Raw genomic sequence first — 18,642 nt, 5'->3', positions numbered from 1 at the left:
TTTACACAGTCAACTGCCTTATGGAATTATTTCTTACAATTATCAGATAATATGGCATGCTGTGCACTTAATTGTGTTCACAAACCATTCAAGTAGCCCACATTTTTGAAGTGAGTGATATTATATACTTATATACCATCTCTACAAATGTATTTGTTTTGTTTCAGATAATTTATCTTTTATAATTTTCTTTAGAACTGACCGCACTTTAGAATCTGACAGATTGATTAGCTGTAGCCTACAGAACAGTCATCTAATTCCTTGTCATATAGTCTTATGCCTGGATTTCATGAATAGCCTTGCATTTACTAACAGACTATATTTGAAGTATTTGGAAGTAATTTGCGTTTTCCTCCAGTAGAAAAATGTCATAAGACCAATGCTTAATGGCTCAATGTATTACAACAGTGCTTTAAAAAAAAGACCAAACACTTTATTGATATAGTATACAACCAAGCACTTGTGGTCAGAACACAAATAAATTGCAGGTATTAAAGTAAGCGCTTCTCCCAAAGAAAAGCCAGTCTAAGCAAAATGCTAGCAGGCATCTGTAGCTTCACCTCTTTGCCCTTCTTTGGTTATCCCCGGTTGTTGCTATGATGCGCGAACAAAATGATGATGGTTGGCTGCGCCTACTTGTAGCTTTATTTGTGATCTTAAGAAACCTATGGGTGACGTCACGAATTCTACATCCCTATTTTTTATAGTCTATGGCAGGGGTGTCAAACTCATTTTAGCTCAGGGGCCACATGAAGGAAAATCTATGACCAGGTGGGCCTGACTGGTAAAATCATGGCATATTTAACTTAAAATTCACAACTTCAGATTGTTTTCCTTGTTTTAAAACAATCAACATAAAACAGGAGCATGAGGACAACACAATTTCACGGTAATTTGTAACTTTTTGATTTAATGGCTAATTTATATGAATTTGTACAATATCATTCAAACAATTTAGCATGATTTGCTTATCCACCAAATGATCGTACATTTTCGTATGTCTGAACTCACACGAATTAGCCACTAAACTGACCAAAAATACAGTGTTGGGCAAGCTACTTGAAAAATGTAGTGAGCTAAGCTATTAGCTACTCTACTTAAAAATGTAGTTTAACTACACTAAAAGCTAACCCTTGGGAAATGTAGCAAGATAAGCTAAAAGCTACTTGGCAAAAGTAGCTTAGCCACATATAAGCAATTTTTTTCGTTTTTAAATCGAAGCAACTTAAATCCAAGTCAATCACATCTTAGTGATCAATAAAACTGCTTCAGAACGAATCCCTCTATCTCAGTCATCTTTCCATCAAGCAAATTTCTCATGTTAGCGATGTCTCCGACCAGAGCCAGAGGTGGCGGTAACGCACCAAAAGGTTTGTTGTCAACCACCGAAAAACAGGAAGAAGAAATTGTCATTCTTGCCATTATATGGATTAACTTTCATCGGCTAGACACTGGCCTCACAGCTCTGTGAATTTCAGTGCCGTCACTTATTGATCCGCGATCAGTAAATCTGTGGACACTACTGCGCTACTTCACTAATAATATGGCTTCGCTACTGAAAGGCTATTATTACTAATTTAGAAAGTAGCGACGCCAGCACGCCACCACCACTCTACTGATAAATGTAGTTAAGCTAATAGCGTCACTATTTGTATCGATGGTACAGCCCAACACTGCGGAAATAGTTACGTTTTCTCCTGAGAATACCCCAGTGTTGTATGGCAGGGCATAGATGTGTTTTTTTTTTTCTCTGAGAAGGCTGTCACACTGACGCTAATTCAGGCATCTGTATCAGATGAAATTAACTTTGCAATTGACACAATTGGAACAGCAGTTTCATTTATTGAAAAATTGCATCTGATTTTAATGCTTTACAGAATCATCTTGTGGGCCAGATTAAACCTGTTTGCGGGCCTGATCCGGCACGCGGTCATATGTTTGACAACCCTGGTCTATGGTGTTAGGTCTTGATTTGAATATGCCTAATGTTGGAGCACATTTGATCAAGACAAAATGCAAGAGAGTATTTTGTTTGTCTAGAAAATGCTTCTTGATTTAGGAAATTTTAGATATTTAGACTCAGAACAAGACAAAAAATCTAAGTAACAAAAGCATTTTTTGCAGTGTATAAATCCCTCAAGCCACTAGCCATTGGTAGACTTGGCAAAATGTACAATTTTGTCCTTTGATGCATGTCCAAAAATTCATTCTTGTGCGTATTTGTCTTTAATATAAATCACACACTACTAGTTCAGATCGCATTTGCAATCTGAATAAATCTGAGAGGAACAGTGGAATTGCACAGAGTGACAGAGTGAGAAATGAACAGTCTCATTAGTGTGCTGCCTCATAAGGGCACTTGTGTAAAAAAAAAAAAAAAAGAAGAAATTCTGTGACTCCTTCCAAACAGAGTAATTAACACAAGGCTCAGCCAGGGTGACCTTGTTCATGCTCAAGCAGCAGAGAGAAATGCTGTAGCTTCCTCTCGCCTTGGGCGGCTACACCCATCTCCGAGCAGAAACGCGAGCATCTCCAAAACGGTCTAAGCCGCAGATGCGAGCAATCATTTACTTTTCCATAAAGGAGTGCGGCTCCCCAGTGTGGGTGTTCTAACGGTCGGAGAAATTACATTACAGCACCTCCAGGCAACAATCTCCGATGTGGCTATTTGAAAGTCCGTTACATGCTTAAGGGAAAGATCAGGAGGAGTGCAGGGGCTGGAGTGTTTCCCGAATTTAGTGCTGCCGGCTGCTTTTACTGTCTGTTATCTTTCTCGCTTGTGAGAGATGGAAGCGTCTCTGGTGGGTGATTTAAAATAGCAAGATACCAAACTGATTAGCATTCTCATTTTGATCCGCTCTCCATCACCTATCACTGACACATCAGCATAATGACACCTGAGAGATCGCAGCATGGCAATGCATGTCGTCGCATTGGCCGTGTCTGTATGAATGATTCAAGTACGCTTACAGTATGTGTCAATAGTTAAATGTACAATATTTTCTTACTGTAATGTTGTTGCTCTTTTGTAACTTCCTTATATATTCTTATTCCTGTCATATTTATGACAAGAGTTGTTGTCATGCTACCAATAAATGAGAAGAAATTGAAAATGAGTTTAGGTTTAAGTAAAGCAAGTTAAGTTTTTGTGTTTGTTTGTTTGTTTGTTTTTTGTGTTAAATTGTTGTTTTTATCAGAACTTAAGGCTTAAATAAAATTATTCTTTAATTTTTTATAGCTGAAGGACATGGCTCTTCCACCAAATACTGCTTTTTATTACTGCTGTATTCGAACTCTTTTTATTGCCAAAAGCACATAACCATTAACATATAACAAAATGTATTATTTAATGCATCATTTATAATCATAAATGCAGAGAAATTAGGATTTCCCAAGAGTTTACACTTAACTGATCAGCTGTCCTGGTAGAGAGCCCTGAGCTCATAAGGTCCTTGAGCCTTGGGCTCCCTCTCGTTTACAGGGCGATAGGGGGAGTTTGAGCTCAGGTAGGTCTCGAGAACTCCCCTCTCTTTGTTCAGAGCTGATGACAGATCATAATTTGCTATATAAAGATATACTACTGGTTAAAAGCTCGTCTATAGAGTTAATTTAGATTAATCAATTCACTTATGACACTTGTTTTTGGACTGTGGGAGGAAACCAGAGAACCCGGGTGAAACCCATATGAGCACGGGAAGAACTTGCATAACTCTGTAGCGAAACGATAGCTGTGCTAACCACTGGGCCACCGTGCTGCCCTGTAAAGGGAAAGGTGGAGGAGTAGGGGTGGTAGGGGAGATTCCTCAGGGCGATGATAACTGTAGTAAGAAAAAGACTTTGGTTATTTATAGTGAGTCAGAAATCTGATTGGTGAATCATGCATTAGTTAATGCGGGACCAGCCATGTTCAATCATAATCACATGCTCCTCTTGAAATAAGTTTATAAATAAACTTCAGTTAAGTTGTTGTTGTTTTTTTTCCTATTAAGATAAATTGTGTGAGGGAAAACCCCCAAAAAACATAATTTGCAATTAATTACATATTAAACTAAATTAAAACCTAAACACATTTTTAAAACCTATTTAAAATTATAAAAGAAGTTTCACATTATTACAGTTTTACTGCAATTTTGATCAAATAAATGCAACCCTGGAAAGCAAAACATTAATTTTGATGAAAAAGAGTGTATTTTATCCATTATAATAGAACTCGCTGTAATTTGCGCATACAGCAAACCACACAAAGTCAACTTGGCTCATTAATACAAAAGAATTACTACAAAAAATAAGAAACGGTGCCCTTGGGGCTAAATGGATCCTGCTTAGTAGCTCTTGAGCTTTTCAAAGTTGACTAGCTCTGATTTATACTATGTATGATTGCTAATTGAGTATCTTACAGAGAATGTCTTTCTCTTTTTTTGGATTTTCATAGGACTCTGCTTTTTTTTTTTTTTTTTTTTTGTGGAGGAGCGTATCATCTCCGCACTCACACATAAAGGAGTTAAAGACAAGGTCGAACATAAGCTTGCAAAAGTATAAATACATTAATTCGTTTTTCAGACTGTTAAAGTCCCCAAGGTGACGGGTAAATTAATGATTGAGAGTTAAAAAGAAATAGACGACATGAGGAGGCTGACCCATAGAAATCACATTTATATGCAGGGGTGGATTACGCAACACTTTATGTATTTGTGTTTTGTTTCATTTAAACACCAAAATATATTCAATTATGACCAGAATGTGCATGCAAGGGCACTTGAGCTAATGAAATAGTTTACGGGCCGATATCTTAAAAGGGAAGCAGAGTGGCGAGTCGTGAGTCTCACAGCTCAACGCTCTTTTTAATAAGCTGCGTGTACTCGTAGGCTTTGCACCATCAACTCCCACTGAAAAAGTCACTCTCTTTTTCATCCTTTCTTCTCGTCTTCCTCTTACATGCTGGGAAAGCTAAATTACCACAACGATTTGCAATTTACTGCCAACCTTGGAGGGTGTTATTTGGTTCTCATAATACAAGTGTCTTTAAATTGCTCCGATGGCATGCTTGTTTTTCTTACCTTGGACCAGTTCACCCGCTTCATGATGGAGTCGGGTTTGTAGGTCTTCTTGGGTGCCAGTCCGTAAGGCAGCTGGACAACAAGTGGAGGAGGTGCCGAAGGCATGCCAGGAGGTGGAGGTGGGCCTCCTCCAGGTGGCGGAGGCGGAGGTGGAGGTCCGCACCCAGGCGGTGGTGGAGGCGGCGGAGGGCCCAAACTTGCAGGAAAAGGAGGTGGAGGAGGAGGAGGTGGTGCACCTCCGATTGGGGGTGGAGGAGGTGGAGGAGGAGGAGGAGGTGCAATGCCACCTGGTGGTGGTGGAGGTGGTGGAGGACCAGCACCGGCTGCTTTAGGTCCTGCCGCAATCTGCAAAGGAATTAAAAAGAGTGAGCGACAAGAAAAGGGCACTGTGAGCAAAACATTCACCTCAAACACTCCCAGTTCAGCCTCTACACCCAAAGGCCCATGCTTTTATCACCAGTACATGTTTTATCCCATCAGAACTAACGGGTGAGACAAGGGCAAAGGAGCGTGGAGGATAAAAGACACAGTGTTTACAGCAGCTGACTTTTCAATTTGAGGAGAGTGCATTAAAACAAGTCTAGAAATCAGAGCTAGGGAGAGGTTGGTGGGTGGTGGGGGGGTTGTAGGGATTCATCACATGCATTAAGTAAGAGTTGATAAAAGCAGATGGATGACTTAGGGCCGCTGTGGCCTTCCCTCCGGGCAGCATTTCTCTCAGCAGCACTGAGCATCTGCCTGTCTAGCGCACAGAGCTCTGCCTCCTGAGAGCCAAGTAGGGGCCAGTGCTCAGAGAAGCCTGAGCCCACTGCCTCATCCTCTCACTGGGGAAAGTGGGACATGGCAAATCCTAAGGGGCAGGTAGTCACATTGAGTATGTAAGTAAATAAATGTCAGGTCAACCGATGAGGCCGGTAAACTCTCCAGGAAAGTACACACCTGTCAAGTGCTCAGGATTTTAAAGGAGCTATTTTGACAATCTGTATGTGTGTCTGATGGAAGGACTTGTTAGATCTAGTGAATCCTGCCCATTGCCAAATGTGAGTAGAAGATTTAGTAAGCAATTGAAATTGGTGAGGGATTAGTATATATCTACTATAATATTATATATATACTACTTTTTTGTGGAAAAAAGCCAAAACCTCAAATCCCAGGCTATTTGTATTAGTTGTGACATTAGTTCACTGTGCATTCTGATGTAGAAAATGATCAAATGTTCAAAAAAATGTAGATAAACAATATAAGAAAGGATACATTTGGGCATTGCACACTACCATAATAAAACCAATGCATATGAGCCTCACAGGATTCCTGTAAGCCTTTCACTCTGTCTCGTTTTCCTTCTCATACACACACGCACACACAATTTAAAAGCCATTTGATATTCAGATTAGCAACAGGGAATGAAAAAGCATCTGACACTGAGGGCATAACTCAAAAGAAACAAACACGATGAAGTTTACGATGATAATCTGTTATTGTTTTTAAGACATAATGACATAAGCGTTCATTCGTTCCGTATGGAACATATTTAACTGTGATTACACTGAATGACAAGATGACAGTATCGATATTTGTTTGCGGATGAAATATGGAAAGCACTTTGTGTAGACTGATTCATCTCGTTTAATCATAAAGCATAACAGATGAGAGTAAACCATTAGACTTGATTAACATGTAAATTGCCTCTGTAATTTGCTAATAGATTGAGCGTATGAATAGGATGCAGCCACCTGAACCTTTAGCAGTAATGAGAAGAGTAATCGGGCCTGAATGCTCACGCAACTGGCAGTCGACCTCTTTGCGTTATCCTTTAGATCCTTAACCTTGACCCATAATTCTTTCGTTCTCCTGCTAAGATAACTGAAGTTCATGAGATGGTCTTCAGGAACAGAAGCCATTATGGAAGAGTCGGGGCTCAATTCATCCAGGAACTGATAAGACCGAAGGCGGCAAATGTCCTGACAAATCAGCCCTGCTCGGTTTGCAGTAATAATAATAAACAGGTATTTTGAATCCCTGATAAAGGGTGGGCCAAGCTCTCCAGCAACAAATGATATGCAAATGTCTCAATTAGAAGTCCCAATTGCTCAGATATGACTTGACCTTTGGATGATTACAAAGCAATTTTTCCCTTCTTCTCAAAACTTGCTTTGTGCCTCATTCTCATCACTGCTTAGTAAAAAAGTTTCTCATTTTCTAAAGCAATTCCCCTCTCTGCACTCCAGCCTCAGTTCAGTTGATTAGGAGAATGATATGCATCGAGCCACATTTTTATATGCATTACCGGGTGTTTGATTACACAATGCAGGCAGTGGATTGTTTATTAGAGGGGAAATTAAAAAGGTGTAGGAGTATCATGCAGGAAGCTGAGGTCCCTTGACGAGTACCCTGTCCCATGATTATGCGTCTGTCAATCTCCGGCCCGTTGTGACCCATTTTCTCTTTTAAGTTTAATACAAGAGAATGGCAAGCAAATTAGCTGCTAAATTAGAGCACCGTCATTTCCGCATCGCTTTGGCCCTCTGTGGCAGCTTGTGGCGCGCTGCAGACCCTCCAGCCACGCTTCTGGAATGCTAATCAGCCTCAGGCACACAATTTTCTCCAGCCATACCCCTTATTCTCTTTAAACAATATCCATCATTTAGACCAATTTTACAAGCAAAACCCATTTTGCACAGGAAAACGTTTCATTTAAGGCTCCTTTCCCCCTCTGTTTTCATTTTGGTTTCTAAGCATGCTTTAAAAAGCAATTTGTGTCTAAAAAAATGTGGACTGCTAAAGGTCTAACTCAACTGGACTTGCTGGCCGTGTCCCATACTATTCAACTGCACTAATTAGCAGTCGGCGTGTCTGAAACTAGCTGTTCTCTACTGACAGGAGAATATCAAGAGGAGGATGCATTTAACAGAAACAGTCACAGTTTTGGGTAATTAACTAGGCCTAACACGCAATTAAACCATCCACATCTCAACTCTGATGAGCGAGAGGCAAATTCAATTAGATTTGGTTACTACTGAGGGTTGCAGTACTCTAGTTAAATGGAAGCGAGGGGTTTAATTTTTCCTTTCCCTCACTGTGGCACCATGTTGTTCCTGTAGCTTATGTGGAAGAGAACTCCAAAGTAAAGCAAAACCGGCTGAGTCATATACTTTCTAGCGTCTGCGGTAATATCCACAGTTATAGAGATTCTGTTTTGGCAGGATTCACCGTCACAAGCTGTTTAAATGCTGGATATGTGAGAAGGATTATGGCCTAATTGTGTAGCATGCATTTGTAATGAATGATTGCACAGCATCTGTTGAGAGTCTTGAGACAATACAGAAAATCAAGGCTCTGGTTGATCACTGAGGGGTAGCAGCTTTGATCAACCTGTTAGGAGGTATAAAAATGCAGATTTTCAAAGATGCTGGCGGGTGGCTGCGTTGAGCATGCTGGGAAGGGGAGGGAGGGGTTGGGAGAACACCCACCTTGCTGTTTCTTTCGCTGATGCTTTTCTCAGCCTCTTTTAGCTTGTCTCGCTCACTAGTCAACTGGACAGGTGAGGGGCAGACAGACAGATACAGAGACAGACAGAGCAACGGTCAGGAAAAAACAGAGATTCCAAATCTGGAAGTGGATCGCCAACTTCATCGGAGGTCACATGGCAATAACACTTATGGGCAGCAAGAAATTGGATGCAAGTAGTCTACCTGAACATCATCAAAAAACACCTCTTGCCTACTAATGAAGTAATACAGAGGTTTCATTAGCACTTGTTTTGAGCTTCCTGCTTTAGAAAGGTTTGCTCTGTGTGAATTCATAAATTAAGAACATCATTATACACTCTTGCACAGCTCCAGTTAGCAACACAATAGAGCACAACAGAGCCTGTTCAAGTTTTTAGCCAGCCTTGGTTGCGAAATTACTTTTACTAATTATCTATTTTTGTTTTTCTTTTGTTAAAGGCCATGAAACCAGCCTATCCTGCTGTGTGTCACAAAATTCAGAAATTTAATTTGAGGAAATAAAAGAGCGTTTACATTTTATTTTATTTTTTTAATTGGCTGATTTCGGGTGATTTTAATGATTAACTTTTTTTTTTTTGCAGAATCATGGGTAATGCAGATTTTCACAAGGAATTCTACTGTTATAGAATATATACTGAATATAAGTTGAAATTATTCTGCCTGATGATCGCAGCTCACACTGGATCTGTCTTTATAGGTTTATACATTATCATTAACATTTAGTTCTCTTATGAAAACCATTATCAAAGAAAAAATTGCATAAGGCAAGGCAAGTTTATTTACATAGCACATTTCATACACAATGGTAATTCAAAGTGCTTTACATAAACAATAATAAAAGAAACGAGAAAATAAACATTTAAATAATTAAAAGTAATTAAAACCGATAAAAACATGATAGTGCGATCTATCTGAGGTAGCACAGTGCTCATTCAGTAAAAGCAAGGCTAAACAGATGTGTTTTCAGTCTTGATTTAAATGTGCCTAATGTTGGAGCACATCTGATTATTTCTTTCCAGCAGGAGTGGGTGCAGTAGCTGAAGGCAGATTCACCCTGCTTTGACTGAACCCTTGGAATTTCAATTTATTTGATCCTAAAGATTTGATCTAATAGGTTTTTATTCAGTGAACATATCTGTGATGTATTGAGGTCCTAGGCAATTTAGTGATTTATAGTCAAGTAATAATACTTTAAAATCTATTCTGAATGTAACTAGGAGCCAGTGTAAAGACCTGAGGACAGGTGTGATGTTCTCTGATTTGCTGGTTATGGTCAGAATAATGGCAGCAGCGTTCTGGATAAGCTGCAACTGTCTGACTGTCTTTTTGGGAATGCCAGTGAGGAATCCATAACATTAATCTTCACTGCTGCTGATAAAAGGATGAACAATATTCTCATAGTCCTCACTGGATGCAAAAAAATCAAATTCTTGCAACGTTTTTGAGAAGAAAGTATGCTGATTTAGTTACTGCTTTGACATGGCAACTGAAAGATTTTAGGGCTGGGCCGATAAAACAGTATCGAAATTTATTGACAGAACATCATTGACAATAATGATAAAAAAGTTTGGTTTGAAGTTTCGGTATGAAGCATTATAGCTTTATTAAAATTTGGCTGCTGAGCGCACACCTTGGAAGGAATGCCAAAAAGCTTAGGGTTATTTTCAATCAAGGCGCACGGCTTGCTGCAATGCAAGCATTTTCCAGGCGCACCAAGGTGAAAACATTTCAGAATGATGTGTGCGCACCCTGATTCACGCAAGTAGAACTAAATCTGCTTAACTTTTTGTATGCAATATACACTTTTCAGAAATAAAGGCAGACCAGACAACACAGAGCACCCAAACACTGCAATGCTTTTCCAATCTGTTCATAAATACAAATTAGTATCGTAACTGCAACAGTTGTGTTTGTTTGTCATCCTCTAAAAAAACAGTAGATGGTCGCCTAGTTATGAGAGACGCCAGAGGAGTGCGAGCACAGAGCACTTTGAAAATGGTGAAAGGAAACTGAAGCCACGCAATTTTCACGTGATTTTCGATGCAACATGTGAACAGACTGTAAATATAAAAGAATGTAAGGATGTCGACAGAGTGGCTTTTAGGTTTCTTTTCTTGTGCAGTTTTTTTTATTATTATTTATTTATTTTTTGACTATTACAACTATTTGCATTATTAATAATATTGGCAAACTAAAATAAAGTGGTTAAATAATTAAAATAAAATCATAATATTCCTAAACCGATTGTAAAAACAATATTTAATAATTATCGATACTGAATGATATCAAACATTATATTGTGATTTATTTCCTGTATCACCCAGCCTATAGGATTTAATCTCTCACACCCTACTGGCTCCAGTCGCATCTACAACGCTTTTGTTCCAATAAAGTATGCTTGTTGTGCAGTCGCTGCACCTTTGCCGTTTTAGAGTTGATTCTGGAATCCTGCTCTTTCAAGTCCTTTCACTGCGTTGTGACGTGCCCAATGAATTTAGCACAAGCACTTTGAACTCACCATGAGCTGCCTCTTTTTTAAAAAATGAAAAGGAGAAAAACAACATCTTAACAGCCTCTTTTCATTCAGAGGAAGCATACTCCACAGCTTCTGAAATACTCTTATATGGTGCAGTTTCCCCATATTGCACGTAGGGCGGAATCAAATATTAAAGACATGTAATGGAAAAGAAGACGGATGCTTCCGTGCTGAAGGAACTGAAGGGGGAAAAAAAAAACTTTGATCATATTTGAAATGCTGTCCTTGCTCGAAGTGTTTAGTAAGCTTTTGTTTGTTTTATCTTTATTTATTCTTTGAGGATTTGAAGGTAGAACATTAGCCAACACATTGAAGAACAGCAGCACCTTCATTTATTCTGTGTGATCGTTTCCTCAAAGCGAGAGAGAATGAGTAGGCTCAAAAAGGCTGCATCTCAAAAGGTGAATGACTGAGCCGTGTCCCCTGATACTGACCATAGCAACAACCCAGGGCACATGGCAACTGGCTCCATGATTCAAGTGTAGTGCCATCCTTATCGGCATCATTACCGCCAGACTCCTTTGCCAAATCCAGCCCAGCAGAGGCAATAAGACACAGGTTCATCCCTGTACTGCGATCTTACGAGTCCCATGTTGGTGCAGACAGCTGACCACAGAGCTTTCAGAAACCTATCAGGGTCCTTGGAAAGATTTCCCCTTAGTATCGCCTTCTGTTCTGAATTATTAAGCAAGCTATGGTTCGATTCCTCACCTCTGGATCTATTCCCTTTCTGTTGACTAGCCAAGAGGGAGGGAGGGGTTGAGAACCCTCGAGAAAAGTGTTGCACTTTGTTGGCGTTAGGATGATGCAACTAGTAACTGCAGTCAAACAAGAAAGGGAAATATCAGAAAATGAAAAGAAAGACCATAGCTGCATTTAAAACCCGGCTTGGCAGAACAACTGAGCAGGAGGTCTAATAATGCATGCACTCTCATTAACTCTTAAAAATACATGAATTAAAAGTGCAGAGCTCTTTTATTATTTGATTCTGTCTATTTCGCATTCACTCTGTCCAAAATTTCCCATAACAGCTGCTTTGATGAGCTCAGACGACTATTATTTTCGCATGAGCTGTTGCGTTGGCTCCTCTGAATAATGGCCCTCTTCAATTATGTGTTAAAGGAAAATCTGTTCATAAGCATGTCTTTCCTGTCATCTCTTTGTTGTCCTTGAACCTCGGTCAACCTAATGGCACAAAATATGAAATTTGGGACATTCGTGCTTTCCAGCTCCAAACTCTTGAAACAAACATCATAATGAAACCTATTGAGGGTTATTTTAGATACTGTGATTATCACAGAGAGGTAAAATAGGAAGGCAATCTTTTTAGGGAGCGCACCTCTGGATCATTAAAGGGATCTTCCACCCCCCTAAAAAATGTAAATGCTGTTATTAATTACTTAACCTGATGTTGTTCAAAACACCTAAGACCTTTGCTCATCTTCGCAACACAACTTAAGATAATTTGAATAAAATCTGAGGACTTCCTCATCCTCCATAGAGACCAACAATCCAAAGATGTTCAAAGTGCAGAAAAAAGGAACCAAAAACCTCTGGCCATTGACCACCAAAAGCTTGTAAAAACCTTCATGTGTCTTCAGCGGTTCAACAGTAATCATACAAAGCTCTAAAAACAAATTTTGGTGTAAAAGCTTAAAAAAAAAAACTTTGTGCGCCTTTGTCTTCTATTCCACAGTAGGTCAGGGAGCGCATTTACTGCAGGCAATACAACACATTATTGTGTCAGAGTCAGCAAGGCAACTGTCAAGTACTATATTTCCCATATTGTATTTTATTTTATTTTTTTTGCACAGAAAGGTGTGCCAAATCGGATCTTCATATGATTACAGTTGAACCACTGAAGTCACGTGGAATGTTCTAACGATGGTTTAGGTTCCCTTTCCGGAATTTGAAGGTCCCAGGACCACTGATGTAAATGAAGGATGGGAGAGCTATCAGATTTTATTCATTCATTCATTTTCTTTTCAGCTTAGTCCCTTTATTAATTAGGGGTTGCCACAGTGGAATGAACCGTCAACTTATCCAGCATGTTTTACACAGCGGATTCCCTTTAAGCTGCAACCCACCACTAAGAAACAGCTATACAGTCTCATTCACACACAAACACTACGGATAATTTTAGCTTAGCTAATCTGCTCGTGATGCATGGGTGATGTATAAAATACTGTTTCCGGATTCAAGCCGCTACTTATTTGACTTGTTTACGTTTACTGCGCGTGCAGAAATCCGCAGATTTACACATTTACATCTATGCATTTACTTGTGTAAATGTGTGTAAATTTATATTTATTCTTTTTTTAATACATTTTACTAATCTTATTGTGATATAATAATAGTAATATTAAAATGTTCATATGATTTATTTACAATATAGTTTGTAAAGTAATATTTTCTGTCTTTTAGTATTTTTAGTCTTTTAGTATATGAGAGATTTGCTTTGTTTACCAAATACTGTAAGTGGATCTAATTGGATTTGCACTGTTAACATTAAATAAAAGTTTAAAATGTATTATTTTTTTATTTCATGTATTTAATTATAATACTGCTAAAATAATTCCACATACATCTGCTGATTTTTTACAAAATTCTGAGCAGAAACAGCAAAAAATGTCAGCCGATTCTGTTTGGCCCTAGTCATATCACACATCAAAGTGAATTTTATATAAAATCATGGTGTACACATCAGCCTCTGGGCTTGCTGCTTCACAAATAAAATTTTTTTAACAATTTATAAAAGAATTATCACAATCTGCCCATATGATAATAGGCATATATATATATACAGTTGAAGTCAGAATTATTAGCCCCCCTGAATTATTAGTTCTCCTGTTTATTTTTTCCCCAATTTCTGTTTAACGGAGGGAAGATTTTTTCAGCACATTTATACACATAATAGTTGTACTAACTTATCTCTAATAACTGATTTATTTTATCTTTGCCACGATGACAGTAAATAAGATTTTACTAGATATTTTTCAAGACACTTCTATACTTCTATAAAGTGACATTTGAAGGCTTAACTAGCTTAATTAAGTTAACTAAGCAGGTTAGGGTAATTAGGCAAGTTATTGTATAACGATGGTCTGTCCTGTAGACTATCGAAAAAATATATTGCTTAAATGGGCTAATAATTTTGTCCTTAAAAAGTTTTTCAAAAAATTAAAAACTGCTTTTATTCTGGAAATAAAACAAAAAAGACTTTCTCCAGAAGAAAAAAAAACATTATCAGACATACTGTGAAAATGTCCTTGCTCTGCTTGACATAATTTGGGAAAAATTTTAAATAGAAAAAAAAAAAATTCAAAGGGGGGCTAATAATTTTGACTTCAACTAACTATGTATATATATATATATATATATATATATATATATATATATATATATATATATATATATATATATATATATATATATATATATATATATATATATATATATTGCGATTGTGATTTTCGAAACTATTAACATTGCTTTGTAAACGTCTATTATTACCATTTGTAGGTCTCCCCTACAGTTTGATAGAGCGCTTGTATCCGGAAGCCAATTTGCGTGTCACTTAACAAGCAGATACACCTATAGCACACGCTATGAACTGTGGGGGAAACTGGAACACCCAGAGGACACCCACGTGAACACAGGGAGAACATGCAAACTCCACACAGAAATGCCAACTGACCCAGCCAAGGCTCGAACCAGCGGCCTTCTTGCACTGAAGCGACAGTGCTACCTACTGTGCCACCCGCAATCAGATTTCATCCAAAAAATATGAATGTCTATTCCAAAGACAAACAAAGGTCTCAGTGGATTGTAAAGACATAAAAGTAAGTAAATAATAGCTGAATTTTCAGTTTTAGGTGAACTGATGCTTTAATTTAGATTAAGAATTACGGTGCTTGTTTGTAGTGTTGTGCTTTTGTATAAAATGTATCTACAAACAAGCAAACAACCAATTTAGAACACAACTTCCACTTCCCATCCGTACCAGACCATCAAAGAACAACAAGCCAGTATGTGGGCTTTCGTGTGGGTGAGCGTAGTCAGTTTCTTCACGGTGATGTGCTGCGCACCCACAACCTGACAACATTGTGAAACTGCAGTGAGTTTTACACCGGCTGTCTAATAAAGGCTACAATTTGTCAGCCGTGCGCATGACAACCTATGAGTTTATATCCCTTTCAGATGTGCCAAAACACCCACGGGATGTGTAACACTCTCATGCTAATATCCTGGTGCTTCTTTAGCGAGCGCATTACATCTTCTCCACCAGAAGCACCACAAGTCTGTTGATGCGAGAATGTTCTGGAGCCAAAGCTTTGAACGTGCCTTCAGAGTGCACGCTTGGAAAGAGTGTGCGTCTCCAGGGCTCCGCTTCGCTCGTCTACCTGTTAATGTGCTGGAGATGACTGAGCTTCAAAGAGTAGGAGACTGCCGTCGGGTAAGACTGAAGGACACCCAGGGAAAAACAGCAGCAGAATGACACTTGGAAAAAAAAAAAGCAAAGCAGGAGAGAGCAGGTGAGCAGTCATTAGCAGGGGTTGTAGTGTCCGTATTGGGTGCACGCAATATGGCTCGGCATGAATGAGTGTGGAAAAGGAGGGATGATGGTGACTGATGAGGAGGCCTGGGCTCATGAATATGTGTAGGAGTTGAGAAAGTGATGGACGAGGCAGATGGAGGGAAGGAGTGGGTAACGTGTGGTGATTCGGCTCTAGGGGCAGATGAAGTGCAGAGGTGAGGACTGCACACAAATGAAGTGCCGGGCTTTGAGAAGCTGTGCTTTGCGCGAGGAGGAACCCATTCCTGCTCCGCCTCCACTAATGTGCCCATTTGGTAAATCTGCAAGAATGAATGGTGGTCCAAGCTGCCAGGGTCCTTAATGACAGCAACTCATCTCGGTTTGAAGGTGAAGAGGTGCTTGTTGGGGGAAAGATGGGGGGCAATAGGGCTCGGAGACGCTGAGAGGTAAGTAAACAGAGAGACAAAGTGCTGGCTTTTTCAACTGCAATATATTTGGTTTCTGGAAAACTATTTACGCCATGGATGGCGCTTCACAAATGGTGATTTTTTCTCTCTCTCTTCTCCTATTAAACTCTATAAGCTAGCAAGCAAGCTACTTCTTTTGTCCCAAGGCAGCACTAAAATCTAAAATGTTTCAAATTGGGTTTAGTAGGAAATAGCAGTCATTTTGCGGGAGAAGGACTGAGGCTTTTCTTGACAGGAACGATGATGTGAGAGCCAAAGACGTAACGCAATCCCTCACAGCGTTCATACAATAGCTAGGAACAGGCTGCGATGGAGCAATTGAGAAAAATCAAATCCAACAATCTGAAGAGGAGATTGGCCCTTTATTAAATCATACAATCCCTCAAGTCTTAAAATACCCACTTAGAGCACCACTGCATTCACGATAAAAGATAAAAAGGTTTCAATTTGACCAAATTAGCAGAGTCTCTCCCTTCACCGCCACATTAGCTGTTGCATTACCATTTGAAGCAGACAGAGAAAAACTGTTTCAAATGACCTCACAACACGGGAAAAATAAGCACTAGTGATCCTAATGTGCTTGTGTAGCTCATTTCCAGGGCATTTGATGAGCCGAGACACTGAGCGTCAAGAAGGTTTCATGATGGAGACAAATAATTTAATGCCTGCTAGTCTAATAGTCATTGGAGAATAGTTGTGAGGTGAAGAAAGGCAGTCGAAACTGGAACAAGAAAGCGGCTCTGTTGGATAAAGGCAGCTCTTCGAAGGCATGACGCCGACCATCAAGCTCTCATGAGGGAAGATAAGAGAAACCTCAGTGGATTCGAAGCCTCTGAGAGTAAAGTGAAGCACAGATTGGTCCTGTGGTATATTCAGTGCCAACGGAAGGGTAAACTATGCATGTTAAAGGTGAACACATGGGGCATGGCATCAGTGGTAGCTTCTATTAGTGCGAACCTGCATTTCATACCCTTGGGTAGACAGCTGAATAGGTCACACCAATGAGGCTGCTTGTGGACCTGAAAAGTGTGTGTAGTAGGTTATGGTGCAAGTGTTTTTACCTGGGCCTGCAGGGTGTTGATCTGTGACTCAAACGCTTTGATTTTCTCCTCCTGCTTCTGCAGCTCAGCCTGCGCCTCCTGTCGTGCGCTGAACTCCTCATCGAACTGAAGACAATAACATTTATACAAAAACATTTAAGTAAAAATGCACAAACAATCTATATACAATCTACATACAATATAGCTTCATCATTGTTTAACATATTTAATGTATATGATGTAAAACAATTCATAATCTAAGTTATTTACAGTAGTTATCTGTTTATTTTAATGCCATGTCAGGCTATCTTCATGGAAAAACTTAATTACAATAACATAAATGTTACAGGAATATAGAAGACAAGGCAATTAAAATTAAAGCTTTTACAATTCCACATATGATAAAAATTCTAAAATCATTTTCTGGTCAAATCCTATTAACTATTCCCTCAGTGGTGGTGCTAATGCATAATCTGAGAATTGGAATGAATGGAATTTAATTAAATTTTAATGGTGCTCTTAAAAAATAATTGCAAACAATTTTAGACAAATGTATGATGTGCATTATTAGGGTTTAAAGCCCTTGCACAGATTATTTCCCTTAGTAAAAAATAAGGGAACAAACATATTAACTAAATTGACCTGGGGTGCAAACAACAACATAACTCGCGGATGAACTATCATAATACGATGCATCATTTGGGAACGATTTAGTGATGACTGTTTCCCAAAACTGTAGTTTATCTGTTTCAGACCTGTTGTTTAAACCATTATTTATAACATTAAACATCTATAATGACGCTCTAAACAGTGTGGAGTAACAACTTCTTTAAAGAAAAAAACACCTAACTTTTTTGTGCAAATTATATTGTTTTACACGCACACGCATTTTTTTTTTAAATTCAGTATTAGTTTTGGTAAAAACATGCACAAATTTTCTATTTGATTTACAATATATGCAGCCTAATAAGCAAATATAGGGCCAATGTTTCCTTACAAATATTATTGCGAATATGCCATATTCTATCCTAAAACATAAAACCACTTAGCTAGCACGTATTTTAATCTCACATAAAAATTATATAAATCGTAAATGGTTGTAATTCACAAGGGCCATTTATTAAGAAATGAAGAAAAATCCCACTTAATAAATATTATTTATATTATTATTTTTTATTATTATTATTATTATTATTATTATTATTATTATTATTATTATTAAATATGATCCTGATCATTTATTTTTTTTATTTTATTTTACTTATTGTAAAAGTCTAATTTTACAATGACACATGCAAACCACTGCAGAAATCTTCTAACCAACAGGCCCATGTCATATACAGTACAGATATATTAATAAAATTAATAACCAACAATAAATTAAAAGCATTAATATATGCTACGTTTTTTTTGTTTTCACAAGCTTTGGAGACGTAACCTAAATTCAACTTTTAAATATCAGGTCACCTATAGCTTCGTCATAAGCCACGGCTGTG

At 38.5% G+C, this 18,642-nt stretch overlaps 1 protein-coding gene across 50 annotated transcripts in view; it reads right to left on the bottom strand.

Annotated features, from left to right (window-relative positions):
• The window catches only part of diaph2 (diaphanous-related formin 2), a 712,207-nt gene that overhangs the window by 476,151 nt on the left and 217,414 nt on the right, over positions 1–18,642 (bottom strand). For 32 of the 50 annotated variants that reach the window (XR_012389930.1, XR_012389932.1, XR_012389933.1 and 29 more), the window contains 2 exons: positions 17,168–17,272; positions 5,058–5,402 (listed from right to left, as the gene is read on the bottom strand). Coding sequence is in view for 47 of the 50 variants with exons in the window: in XM_073922122.1 (XP_073778223.1) it covers positions 5,058–5,402; positions 17,168–17,272 (450 nt within the window). In the remaining 3 variants the exon portion in view is untranslated. Of the gene's footprint in view, positions 1–5,057; positions 5,403–8,527; positions 8,591–17,167; positions 17,273–18,642 lie in introns of all 50 variants that reach the window. The other 18 variants (XM_021481247.3, XM_073922125.1, XM_073922132.1 and 15 more) reach the window with 1 other exon arrangement.

This window comes from Danio rerio, chromosome 14 (assembly GCF_049306965.1).
Source record: "Danio rerio strain Tuebingen ecotype United States chromosome 14, GRCz12tu, whole genome shotgun sequence".
In the NCBI taxonomy this organism is placed as follows: domain Eukaryota; kingdom Metazoa; phylum Chordata; class Actinopteri; order Cypriniformes; family Danionidae; genus Danio; species Danio rerio.
This window is presented reverse-complemented; position numbering and strand designations above follow the sequence as displayed.